We start from the raw sequence: 13,238 nt of genomic DNA on the forward strand, positions 1-13,238 counted from the left end.
CTCCCCATCCTCCAGACTGCTGGCTTTGTTAATAAAGCTTGGATTGGATAGCTCTTGGTCTCTGTGATTGACTACAGTGACAGGCAGCAAACCCTCATTTTCGTGTGGCAGTACCATCTCCCAGGGAAGATTTCTTCCTTCCCAGTAGCCAACTCCCATCTATCCTGAGGCTGGTGTTTGGACACACTGCCTCCAGGAAGCTTTCCCTCATGTGCCTAGACTGAACTAGGTCCCCTTCCTCTGAGTTTCCATAGTACCTGGTGCTACTTCTATGAACGCTTTTATGACATTGCCTTACAGTATGAGTTAAGTGACACCCTCTGTTAATTGTCTAGAGGGCAGGCCTTCATCTTATATGTTTGGAGTGCCCCAGACCGCATAATCCAACCAACCGTGAAGTTGTCATCTGGCCGATTCTGACTCAGGGTAACCCTATATGCGTCAGAGTAGAACTATAATCTACAGGGTTTTTAATGAAAGGAGATTGCCAGGACTTTCTTCCAAGGTGCCTCTGAATGGACTTGAACCTCCAACCTTTTGATGAGCAGCCAAGCATATTAACTGTTTGCTTCACACAGATGATAATAAACAACATTTCCTCAGCAGCACTATATGATGAGGTACATAATCTCATCGGCATCTCACAAATGGGGAAACTAAAGTCCCAAGTAAAACTTATTGAGAGTCACACAGCAGGAGTAGAGCTTGCTGTAGGACAAGCACTAGACTGTTCACCACAAAGCTGGCATGTCAAACGCACTAGCCACCCCGCCGAGAGGAAGATGAGGGTCTCTCTCTCTCTCTCTTTTTTTTTTTTTACAACTTCGGAGACCTGTAATACCAAGATCGATATGAGTGGAATCTACCTGACGGCAGTGGATTGGATTGTCCAGTTTGGGTATCCAGCTTCATAGCAGGGTTGGCTAGGCATCGCTCACACACTGACCAAGGCACAGCCCAGGGGCCAGCAAGGTGAGGTCTGGAGTTCCAGGGCCAGGTACAATCGCCCTGCTTGGAGTCTACAGGGCAGGGGCAGGGCCCTCACCTTGGCAGGTGGGGCAGCAGTGCCCAGGCCTCAGGACTGGCTCAGGGCAGGGGTTGGGCGGGCACTTCATGGGCACACAGCGAACCAGGCTCCTCTGTAATACACCAGAAGCTAGAATGCTTCCAGTTCTGATCTCAGGGAGGATGGGGTAGACAGATGCAGGCTGCCCTTGGGGGTGGGCAGGCATAGGGCAGGGATGGAGGGAGAACTTTGCTGGGTACCAGGATGGCATGTGAGGAGGCAGAAGACAGCAGGCATGGTTCAGGGTGGGTTGCAAGGGTCCAAGGCAGAGCAGAGCCTAAGAAGAGGAGAGACTCACCAGGCAGGAGCATCGGAGACAAGGGTTGGAACTGGACAGGAAACTGGCCCCCTCCTCATAAAGCTTGCCCTCGTACTCACAGCCTGGGGGTGGGAGAGGGTTCCAGGATGATCATTGCACCACCGAGCAGGGATGTGTGACCCCATGCAGGTGCTGGACACTTGAAGGCTGGGATGGGTGAAGGGCAGGGTGAGGTGGGGGTGGGGAGGTCACCTGGCCGGCAGACAGGACAGCATTCGCCAGGTGGAGTGTAGCTCTCCAGGCAGTTGAGTTCTGGGCAAGAGGGCCCCTGGCACAGCACGGTCCCTGCCTGTGGGGCAGACACTGAGCCCTCCCTTCCCCTCCACTGCCCAAGTCTCTAACTTACACTGCTGGCCCCAAGGCTGAGACAGCAGCAGACCTGCCTGGCTCCCAGATCTGGCTTAACGCTTGAGTCCTGCGGTATACCAAGCAGCAGGGAGAGGCACGGAGGGCATCTGGGCCAGGCCAATTCCCTTACCTGGCAAGTGCAGGTGACACAGGGCTCTGGATGCCACGTTTCCCCAGCCCCACGGCCCCCAGGACAGCCTGCAAGACCAGGGCCAGGCCCCCAAGTAAGAGACTCAGAGGACTGGGGTATAAACATGCAGAGGCCTCTTCACTGATGTCTGCTCAGGTGCCAGTGATGGGTGGTCTTTCTATGTAGCACAAGTGACAGTGATGTATCCAACTCTAGTATACAAGCATATCTAAGAGAGATTGTGGGTTCGGTTCCAGATCACTGCAATCAAATGACTATGCCAATAAAGTGAGTCATATGAATATTTTGACTTCCCAGTGCCTGTGAAAGTTCTGTTTACACTATACGGTTGTCAGTGAAGAGTACATTAGAATTACAGAAAAGTTTGAACTATTGTGAGAATGACCAAAATGTGACACGGAGACATGAAGGGAACACATGTGTCGGGACAATAGCACCAACAGGCTCACTAAGTGCAGGCTTGTCACAAACTTTCAATCTGTATTTGAAAAATAAAATAAAAACAAACAAAGCAGTATCTGCAAAGTTCAGTAAAGCGCAGTGCAATAAAACGAGGTGGGTCCATATGTCTATCATTTGACAACAGACCAGTGTCTTCATGAAGGGGTATCTTGCCAATGGGATCCTGTGAACTAGCAGTGGGCTCACAGCACAGAGCGCTCTGCAAGCTGAATGTGTCTCCTTCAGTTCCCCAGACTTCACTCCAAAGCCTCGTAGGCGATATTTCCAATTCCGAGCCTTGGTTCCACTTTTCTCATTCCCAGCTGAGATTCTTCCCCAGACAGGCTCCCAGACATCATATAAGATGTCCATTATAAGTATGTGTAAAATATTGCAACTTATCCACATAGTACCTACTCACACTACAAAAATGATGTGTTGCTTATCTGAAAATCAAATATAACTACGTGTCGTGTATATTTATTTGCTAAATCTGGCAGTTCCATTCCCTAACTTTGAGCTAGTAACTCCAACACCCTCGGCAGAGCCAACTGCTTCCTCTTCCTCTTTTCATGTTATTAGCATCATAGTTTGGACCCCACTATTCTATGGAGTCCTGGTGTGGCGCTGTGGGTTAATGCGCCAGACTGCAAAGCCGTTTGAACTGCAAGGTTGGCGGTTCAAGCTCACCAGTTACTCCTCGGAAACCATATACAGGGTTGCTATGGATCGGAACTGACTCGACAGCACTTAACAACAAAAACAATTCTATGGAATCCAACCAGTCACCAACTTCTGCCTCTTCTGTAGCCCACAGCCACTGGCTTCATCTCCAGCAGCCCTCCTTGCATCTAACCCATGCCAGATGGATATCCTAAAACACCTCTTTGTACACATCACATTCTGGGTAACATTGACAAGAAGGGGAACTCCAGAACACTTCATTGTGCTCATACAGAACCTGCTCGTAGACCAAGAGGCAGTCATTCAGACAGAACAAGAGTGTACTGAGTACTTTAAAATCTGGAAAAGGGTGTATACTTTCACCCTATTACTCATTCTGTATGTTGAACAAGTAATCCAGTAATTCTATACGTTGACCTTATGAAGAGGAACGTGGTATCAGGAGTCGAGGAAGACTCTTTAACAACCTGTGCTATGCAGATGATACAACCTTGCTTGTTGAAAGCAAAAAAAGATGAAGTATTTGCTGATGCAGGTCAAAGACTACTGTCTTCCGTATAGTTCACACTCAATGTAAAGAAAACAAAAATCCTCACAACTGAAAACCACAAATACCACCATGATCAATGGAGAAAAGATTGAAGTTGTCAGGGATTTCATTTTACTTAGATCAATCAGCACCCGTGGAAGTAGCAGCCAAGAAATCAAGTGACGTATTGCATTAGGCAAGTCTACTGAAAGGCAAAGATGTCACTTTAAGGACTAAGGGGCACTTGAGTCTCAGGCCATGGTATTGTTCATTGTCCTCCTAGGCATGTAAAAGCTGGACAGTGAATAAGGAATACCAGTGACGAATTGATAGAATTGAATCATAGTGTTGGCAATGCATAGTCACTACACCATGGACCTCCAGGAGAGCAAACAAGTCTGTTTTGGAAGAAGTTCCACTGGACTGCTCCTAAGAAGTGAGGCTACTAAGATTTTGCCTCACGTACTTTGCTATGAGGAGGGACCAGTCCCTGGAGAAGGACATCCTGTTTGGTAAAGTACAGGGTCAGTGAAAAAGAGGAAGACCGTCAAGGAGATGGATTGACACCATGGCAACAACAATGGGCTCAAATGTAGCCATGATTGTGAGGGTGGCACAGGACAGGGCAGTGTGTTGTTCTGTTGGTCAGAGTGTTGCTATGCGTCAGAACCAACTCAGTGACCCTAACCACAGCAATACATACTGGCTCTTCAACCTTCATCCATGGCTCCCCATTGCCCATGAAAGAAAGTCTAAACATCCAGGCTCACTGCAGCTTACTGTCACTGACCTTCCCAGACTGTGTTCCTGCGCACACCTGCTTTCACCCTGTTCTTGTGCTTCAAATGATGAATGCCACTTCCCCTTGGGACTCAGCTCAGATGACCCAGTCTCTGTGAAGCCCCCTCACTGCCTAGTCTAGATCCTCTCCTCTGGCAACTAAACACATATGGTCCTTCTCCAGCTCTCCTTAATCCAACTATTGAATTTTAACTCTTGTGCTATATTGTTGTCATTACTAAAGCCATTGAGTCAGTTCTGACTCATAGTCAGACCCTGAATAGGGTTTCTAGGGAGCAACTGGTGGAGTTGAACTGCCAACTTTGTGGTTCAGACTCTAGCGCTGATCCTACAGTACCACACCAGGAGTTCATATTATCGATAAGCTTATCTTTTCAACTAGTGAAAACAGACTACATTCCTCAAAGCCTCTGGCCAATTCCTACCCAGAGTCAGTGTCTGCTCCCCAAGATGTGGTCTGAGTGAGTAGACAGGCCCCCACACTTGCTCACACTCAGGGAACAGAACCACAGCTCTGGATTTCCCTGGAGCATGTGCAAGGGGCAGGCAGGGGCTGGCAAGCGCTGACCTGGCTCACAGTGTGGACAGCATGTTCCAGGCTCAGGGCAGGGTTCTTCTGGACAAAGCTTCTGAGTACAGGTTACTGTCCTGTCCTGTGGGGAAGCAGACTTGTGGCTTCACGGGATGGGTGTGGAGAGGCAGGTTATCTAAAACCAAATCCCACCCCAGACTAGGACAAGACAGAAAGTTAAGATCTGGGCTGGTGTGGGATGTGTGGGCTGCCCTTGGGCCAAGGTAGAAAAGGGGCATCCTGTCCCCGTCCTATCCTCTCTTGCTGCTCTTGTCCCTGTAAGATAATACATTCTCCATGATGAAGACATCAGGAAGTAAGCCAGGGCATCTCTCTATGGAGAGGTGAGGAAGAAGGAATCATATATATAGGTAAAGGGGTGACGTAGAAAAACAGCAAACATCCCCCATACCATGGTCTGCCAGGCCTAAATCAGAGGGGCCCGCAGGGATCCCCACCATGTAGAGGTTGTACTGGGAGGAAGGGATCAGTTGAAGATCACAAGTGGTACTGTTCAGGAGGAGAGGTTTCTGGAAGCCACTACCTGACATTAAATACACCAGATTAGAGGGACAAGTAGTGAAGTGAGCCAGGGACAGGGTCACGGGGACTCACCTGGCAGAGGCAAGTGGTACAGGTGTCTGGCGAGAAGGTCTCCCCATTGCCATAGTCCCGACCATTGTGGGTACAGCCTGTGGAAGAGACAGGGCCATCACTTGGGCACACAGGGCCCTCTCCTGACCCCTGGGGCCCCTGGTACAATGGGCAGCACTCACCATGGCACTGGGATAGGCCAGGCTTGGGGCCACAGCGGGAAACCCCATCCTGGCATAGGCAGACTGTGCAGGCATCCGGCTCCCAGTGTGCCCCCTCAGGCCAGGCCCGGCCCAGCGCCCAGCACTGAGGGCCAGCTGGGCGGCACTCACAGCTCTCCAGCTGCCTCACCCGGACCTGTAGGTCCTTGTTCTGTGGGAAGGAGGAGAGAGAAAGGGCTGGCCCACCATCCTGCACCATCTCCCTCACATTTGTGGGGTGTAGAAACAAGGGCAGGAGCAGAGGAGAGTCCCCACTGGCCAGCATCAGCTCAGAGCCTCATAGCTCTTGGGGCCTGGGGTCTGGACAGAATGTTGTGGAGACTGGGGACTGGGCTCCTCCACTGCACAGAATGGACACAGAATCCCCCCCAACTGTTATATTTCTTCCCATCTAAGCTTGTATAGAGCAGCAAACAAGAAGCCAATCCAAACTATTGTCAGCACTTAAGGCAGAACTGTGTCAGAGTGGGACTGTGCTCCACAGTGTCTTCCAGTGGCTCATTGGATGCCTTTCCTCTGCGACATCTCCAAGTGGATTTGAAGACCAACCTTTTGGTAAGCAGCTACTAAGTGCTTAACCATTTGAACCACCCAGGGACTATTATGTACCGTAGTAGTAGGTGGTCCACAATGTCTACCAAAGGCAGGAAAGACTATGAACATCTGGGGATACCCTGGTGCACATTTCATATCAAGAAAAAGGATATTTCTAACATGTTACCCTGTTAACAGAGTGGATTACGAGTTGGATTGCTAACCACAAGATCAGCAATTTGAATCTACCAGCTGCTCTGCAGGATAAAGATGCGGTTTTCTGCTCTTACAGTCTCAGAAACCCTATACAGGGCCTCTATGAGTTGGCTCCGACACCAGATAGAGGTTTGGAGGTAAATTAGCAGTGTGGTGAATCTAGCCATTGATGTCAGTCAGCTTCAGACAACAACAGCAATAATCAGCTAATTAAAGCAAGTGCCTTGTGGGCAGGGGGCATTTGTGCAGGGCTGAGATTGTTCATGTAAGAACCTCTGCACATCCACAACAAGACCCGGGTCTATTTTGTTGTTGTTGTCGTTAAGTGCTCTCGAGTTGATTCCAACTCATAGCAACCTTGTATGTTGTTGTTGTTAATTCCAACTCATAGCGACCCTATATAGGATTTCTGAGGAGCGGCTGGTGGGGTTCGAAGATCAGTGCTGATCCAACAGCACCATACCAGGAGTCCTAGAAACCTCGTATAGGGTTTCTGAAATTTAAAATCTTTGTCAGAGCAGAAAGTCTCATCTTTCTCCTGCTGACTGGTGGGCTTGAACCACTAACCTTGTGGTTTGCAGTCCAGAATTTATCCTATAGAACCGCCACGCTCCCTGGGTCTACTTTGTTGTTGTTGTTAAGTGCCATCGAATTCCAATTCACAGAATCCCTGTAGAGGGTTTCCAAGGATGAACTGGTGGGTTTTAACTGCCAACTTTGTTGTTGTTGTTATGTGCCATGGAGTCAGTTCCGACTCATAGCGACCCTGTACAGGGTTTCCGAGGCTGTAAATCTTTACGGGAGCAGAAAGCCTCATCTTTCTCCTGCGGAACAGTTAGTAGTTTCGAACTGCTGACCTTAAGGTTTGCAGCCTGATTCGTAACCACTACGCTACCAGAGTTCCTTTTTTTTTTTTTTGCCAAGTTTGTGGCTAGTAGTCCAGTGTTTATGCAACAGCATCACACCAGGACTCTGGTGGTGCTGTGGGTTAGGTGTTGGACTGCTCACCACAAAGTTGGTTCAAACCCACCAGCCGTTCGTTCATCAGGAGAAACATCAGTGTGTCTACTCCCGTAAGGATTTACAGTCTCTGGTTGGCTTTTTGAGTGTCAAGCAAGCTGTTTGCTTTGAAGGCATCGAGGCATGAAAAGTCAGGGGAAACCCCCTTCTAGGACTGAAAGTTAAAGAGAGCCCACAAGCCCCCTTCTAGGACTGAAAGTTAAAGAGAGCCCACAAGCAGTCTAGCATGCTTGCTGGTGATCACTTGGGTTTACTTGTGAGTAGAATTGGGGGGAATGCAGCAATGAAGACATGGGCTGAGTTTGGACATGTTCCATTGGCATCTGTTGACCTTGAGATGAGAGAGTGAAGAGGAAGGGTTGGCTGGTCTGAAGTTTAAGGAGCCATGTGAACTCCTGAGCCTATAGGCACTGACCTAGCTCCTTGGGGCTAGGACTAAGAGTGAAATGACCAGCTGGTCTGAAGTACAGGGTGGTATGTGTGAACTCCCAAACTTGTAGCTGGTACCCATTTGGCCTAGTTTGGATGACTAGGGCTGAGCTGTCCAGAACTCAACCAGATGAAGATAAAGCTGTTTGATACCGTGAGCAAGTACAAATTGCTACCATTTGATGAACTGGACTTTCGGATTCAATGAACTGCTTATGGATGCAATTGCTTAAAATTCTAACCAGAATGGAAAATTCTTCGTATTAAGGAACATGCTTGTCTCCTCTGTGTACTGGGGTGATGTTGTTGTTGTTGTTGTGAAATGCCATTGATTTGGTTTCGACCCACAGCAACCCTGTATAGGGTTTCCAAGGAGCAGCTGGTGAGCTTGAACTGCCTACCTTGCAGTTTAAATGGCTTTACAGTCTGGTGCATTAACCCACAGCGCCAACCAGGACTCCACTGAGGTGATAGGAATGGGCAATTTAGACATTGCCTATCCAAAATGGGGATGGGAGGACTGGACTATAAAGGCATGAAGTGGCGGGCTTACAAGCTTTCTTGAGTGTGCTTAGCTTCAGAATGAGGGGGAAAGGTAGAGTCCCCACTGAACAGTTTCCCTCTTCTCCAGATGGGTCTAGGTAAAAGGGGGAGGGGGATGATGTGGATGGGATCTTATGATTCAAATATGAGTAATTGTTAGCAGGATTAATCGTGATGGTCACAAGTGTATTTGTGGAAGATGTGTAACTAAAAGGGGGAAGTAGTTAATCTTTCATTTCAGGAACTGATGATGTAGGCCCATAGACTGAGGAAAGCTGTGTGCCTGCGGGCAGGAGGCTGGCTTGCAGAATGTGCCCTTTGGACATTTAAATGAACATATCTTTTTTGTTTTGTATGTGGGCATCAAATTTTTTTGCTTTGTTTATTTGTGAAATATAAGATGTAAATGGGGATCCACAGAGAGGAGGTAGAATACTTGCTGTTGCAGGGAGGTGATTGTAATCACTGAGATGAAACAGAGTGTATGATTTGTTGAATGTAAAGCTGGCTGATGATCTTGTTTGTAAATCTTCAATTCAGTTAAAAAAAGTTTATTAAAAAAAAGATTTCCAGTCTTAGAAATCCTTAATAAGGTTGCTACGACTTCGAGTAGACTCAATGACGGTGGTTTGGTTTGAGGTTTAGGACCCTCAAAAGGTGTTCCAATGATGTAGTGGGTTAAGCACTGCGTCGCTAACTTAAAGATTGGTGGTTTAAACCAACTAGCCACTGCACAGGAGAAAGATGGGTAGTCCGCTTCCATCAGGCTTCACAGCCCCGGAAACTCTATACGGGGTCGCTATGAGTCAGAATCAACAAAATGGTTTGCTTTGAGGTCCGGCTCATAGCCACCCTGTAGAGGGCTTCCAAGGAGTGGCTGGTGGGTTTGAACCACCGACCTTGTGGTTAGCAGTCCAGTGCTTATCCAACAGCATCACACTAGGACTCTGAGTCTACCTTGGTAGTTATGTGCCGTGGAGTTGGTTCCGACTCATAGCGACGCTGCATAGGGTTTCCTAGGCTACCCTGAACAGGGTCACTATGAGTCGGAATCAACTCCACAGCACATAATCAGCACCACCAAATCTTTCTGGGAGCAGAAAGCCTCATCTTCCTCTCGCAGAACAGCTGGTAGTTTCAGTTTCATACTGCTGTTGTTGTTATTGTAGTTAAGTGCCATCGAGTAGGTTCCGATCCATAGCGACCCTGAACAGGGTTTCCGAGGCTGTAAATCTTTACGGGAGCAGAAAGCCTCATCTTTCTCCCGCGGAGCAGCTGGTAGTTTCGAACTGCTGACCTTGCGGTTTGCAGCCCAATTCGTAACCACTACGCTACCAGAGGCCTCTCAAAAGGAGCCCTGGTGGCATCGTGGGTTAACTATCGGGTTACCAACCAAAGTGCCAGTCTGAACCCACCAGCCACTCTACAGGAAAGATGAGATAGTCTGCTTCTGTAGGACTCCTGGTGTGGCGCTGTAGGATCAGCACTGGACTGTGAACCACAAGGTCGGTGGTTCAAACCCACCAGCTGCTCCTTGGAAACCGTGTACAGGGTCACTATGAGTCTAAATAAACTCCACAACACTTCCCAACACCAACAAGTCTGCTTCCATACAGATTGACAGCAGGTCTATTTAGCCCTAGGGTCACTATGAATTATGAATGGCTATCGGCTCTTCAGCAGTGGGTTTTGCTAGGTTATGCCCTTCACCAACCCCTTCTCTTCTTTCAGGGGACTCACGCACCCCACCTCCCTACCCCCACCCCACCTCCAATGGTACCTGCTCCCGGAGCTCCACCACCTCAGCCTCCAGACGCCCCAACCTCTCCTCCAGGGGGTGCTGCTCGTGGTGGGTCCCATGAAGGGACGAAGAGCGGTGGGCAGGTGCTTGCTGCTGGTAGTTATGGAGCTCAGCCAGCCTGGGAGGCTGTGTGGAGACAACCCCACCTGAGAGACACAAGAAACTAGTGTGGGTCTCCAAGTAAGGAGCTTGTGAGTTTCCTGGGTTCTGTCCTCTGAGTTCACCTCCCCACCCACCATTCCAGGAAGGCGACATGGTTTGTGGGAGTGCTCAGTGAAGGAGGAGGAAACCCTGAGGTGACAAAAGTGACCCAGGGCTCTGCAGGATCCTCTGATCCCATGGGGAGGTGAGAGAATGGGAGAGGACCCAGCCTTCCATGACTCTTCAGGGTCCTTGGACATGGCGAGGAGATAGCACATCATCCACCCTCATTCTGGGAGGCTGACTGCAGGACAAGGTGTTATGTGTGGGAGGCAGGGTACCTGGGAACATGTGAGTAAACCACTCTCAGAGAAAGTGTTCTGGAGGGTGTAGTCAGTCTTCAGCACCCACCTCCTGTGGTAGAGGGTCCTGAGGACCCCCATGTTGAGCAGGAGTGGGCTCTAGAAAGTGACACTTGGCTGTGTTTCCTAAAGGGCCAGGGGAACGGCTGGACAGGGCCCCCACATAGATCTTAACACTCCAGGCCAGATGAAGAAAGTGAGTGCCCCTGAGTTCAAGTTCAGGCCTGGGGACAGGGACCCATCACTTTCACCTTGTCCCTTTGACCCCTCTCCTGTAGTCCAGAAATTTAACCAAAACAAAACCCAGGGCTATGAAGCCTCCAAGGCTGCAATGTTTATGGAGGACTTGTGGTGTGGTGCTGTGAGTCAGCACTGGACTGCAAGCCACAAGGTTTGTAGTTCAAACCCATCCGCTGCTCCTCGAAAACCCTATACAGGGTCACTATGAGTCAGAATTGACTCAATGGCACTAAACAACAAACTCTTTATGGGCACAGACTGTCACATTTTTCTCCTGTGGAGCAGTTGGTGGGTTCAAACTGCCACCCTTTTGGTTTGTAGCCAACTGCTCAACCACTGGACCACCAGAGCTTCTTTCAGAAAAGTAAAGGCTGACTGGAGGCGATTGGTCCCCACTAACATCAATCATTCTGGTGGGGGTAGGCACGCAACTGACGTCAGTCCCTAGGAGGGAGGGGAGGGCTGCTCAAAGGCGGGGCGAGAGTGGCTAAGAGGGCTTCCCAGGGGACTAGGGACAATCGGTCTATGAGGAGACCACTCCCCCACCCCAACTGCCACCACAAAACCTAACTTGTCCTCCTTGTAAACTTTGCCCAGAGTTCTCCCAACTGGAGATGGTCATCCTCATTCGCCCAGTTGCCCAAGGCAGAAATCTGGGCTCAGCCTCCCTCTTTTCTATCCCCAAGTCCCATTAGTCTTGCGGTTCCTCCCCATCCTGTTTTCACTGGAAGGTAAAGCTTCTCGACCTTCCCACCCCCGCTCTTCTGCCCCAGGAGTCCTTCTGAATCATATATCTGCCTGCCCCCAGCAGCAAGTTCCCAAGTACCTCCGATCTCTCAGGCTGCCCCCTTTACCACCCCAACCTGGACCCACCAGGGGGTTCCATCCCCAGCTTTGCTCAGGAAACTGGTTCCACCCCACACACACACAGCACTTAGTCTTGGTATCTCTTCCAGGGTCAGCAAGAAAGGGGTCTCAGCACCTTCACCCTCTACCCAAGCTAGGTTCTCATCTGGTGTGCCCACCCCCACCCCCCCAGGATTCTGACTTGGCCCAGGCAATCCCTCCAGTCCTGCTTTAACAATAGGGGTCAGGGAGAAGATAGGGGTCCTGTGGGATCCTGCCTGGGTGATCTGCAGAAAGGGCTCATGGGGGTTCACAGGTCTGATGGTTCCCCAGGGACTGTCCTTGCTCCTCTCACCCCCACTACATTCCTACCCTGACTCCCCTATTTCAGTCTTCTCCCCCTTCCCCGGGGGCAGGGCCAGGCTTGAGACAAAGTCAGCTTCCAATGTAGCCTCCTCATTTTTCCTCTTTCTCAACATAAATAATTAACTTCAGATTTCCAGATTCCAGAATAGTCTCTCCCCCACGGTTGCCTGCAAGAATTCCTCCAAAGGCCCGAGCAGGACGCCCCATACCTCTCGGGGGGGGGCCCCTGCCCTGGCCTCCAGACTGCCCCATCTGACTCACTGTCATGGTTGACACTGGCCTGAGGGGTACCGAGGCAGGGCTGCGACAAGAAGCCCCGGCCAGGCTCTTCCTTATGCCAGAGGTGGAGTTGCTTCTGCTGCCCCCAAGCCCTGGTGCCCCACTTACCCCTGATGGGCTCTGTGGCCAGCACCAGGCTCGCGAGCTGCAGGCTGAGAGGCAGCAGGGCAGCCCTGAGCCCAGCCATGCTCGGCGGTCGTCGCGGCTCAGCGGGCGTGGGGAAGGCGGGTGCGAGACACCAGGCCGCCTCCCACCGTCTTTGTTCATCCCGCCCGCGGCTCCCGCCCCCACCCCCACCCCAGGCTCCTCAGTCTGACTCTGGGTCCTCTGACCCCAGTCCAGTTCAGAAGCATCCTGGGGTCAGCGCTAGATCCACAGGAAGCTGGGCGGGGTCAGGACCAAGTCTCTCCTGGGAGCCCAGAAGCTGCTGCTGCTGTTAAGAACTGTTGAGTCGGTTCCGACCCAGAAGAGACCCTAAAAATACAAGTAAACACAAATTCGTTACTCTCAGGCTCGGGGACCACCGCTCGCCCTGCCCCCTTAGGCCCTGAGGCTCCCAGTTTAGCATTTTCCCCCTCCCCCATTGAGTCCAAGAGAAACAGTACTGCTGTGAAGACAGGAGGGATCTGGATTCAAATCCCTACTTTGCAATTCTCTGTATCCTGGAGTCTCAGTTTCCCAATTGTAATCTGAGGGTCACAACATCTGCTTTCTAAACTGACAGTGAGGATGAAGA

At 50.3% G+C, this 13,238-nt stretch overlaps 1 protein-coding gene across 1 annotated transcript in view; it reads right to left on the bottom strand.

Annotated features, from left to right (window-relative positions):
* The window catches only part of KCP (kielin/chordin-like protein), a 37,446-nt gene extending 24,757 nt beyond the window's left edge, over nucleotides 1-12,689 (bottom strand). The window contains 7 exon segments of the mRNA XM_006861220.1: nucleotides 1,040-1,139; nucleotides 1,365-1,447; nucleotides 1,578-1,674; nucleotides 5,526-5,602; nucleotides 5,687-5,876; nucleotides 10,248-10,414; nucleotides 12,611-12,689. Coding sequence (XP_006861282.1) covers nucleotides 1,040-1,139; nucleotides 1,365-1,447; nucleotides 1,578-1,674; nucleotides 5,526-5,602; nucleotides 5,687-5,876; nucleotides 10,248-10,414; nucleotides 12,611-12,689 — 793 coding nt within the window.
* Between the last annotated feature and the right edge of the window lie 549 nt (nucleotides 12,690-13,238).

Source organism: Chrysochloris asiatica, unplaced genomic scaffold, assembly GCF_000296735.1.
Source record: "Chrysochloris asiatica unplaced genomic scaffold, ChrAsi1.0 scaffold00041, whole genome shotgun sequence".
Classification (NCBI taxonomy): domain Eukaryota; kingdom Metazoa; phylum Chordata; class Mammalia; order Afrosoricida; family Chrysochloridae; genus Chrysochloris; species Chrysochloris asiatica.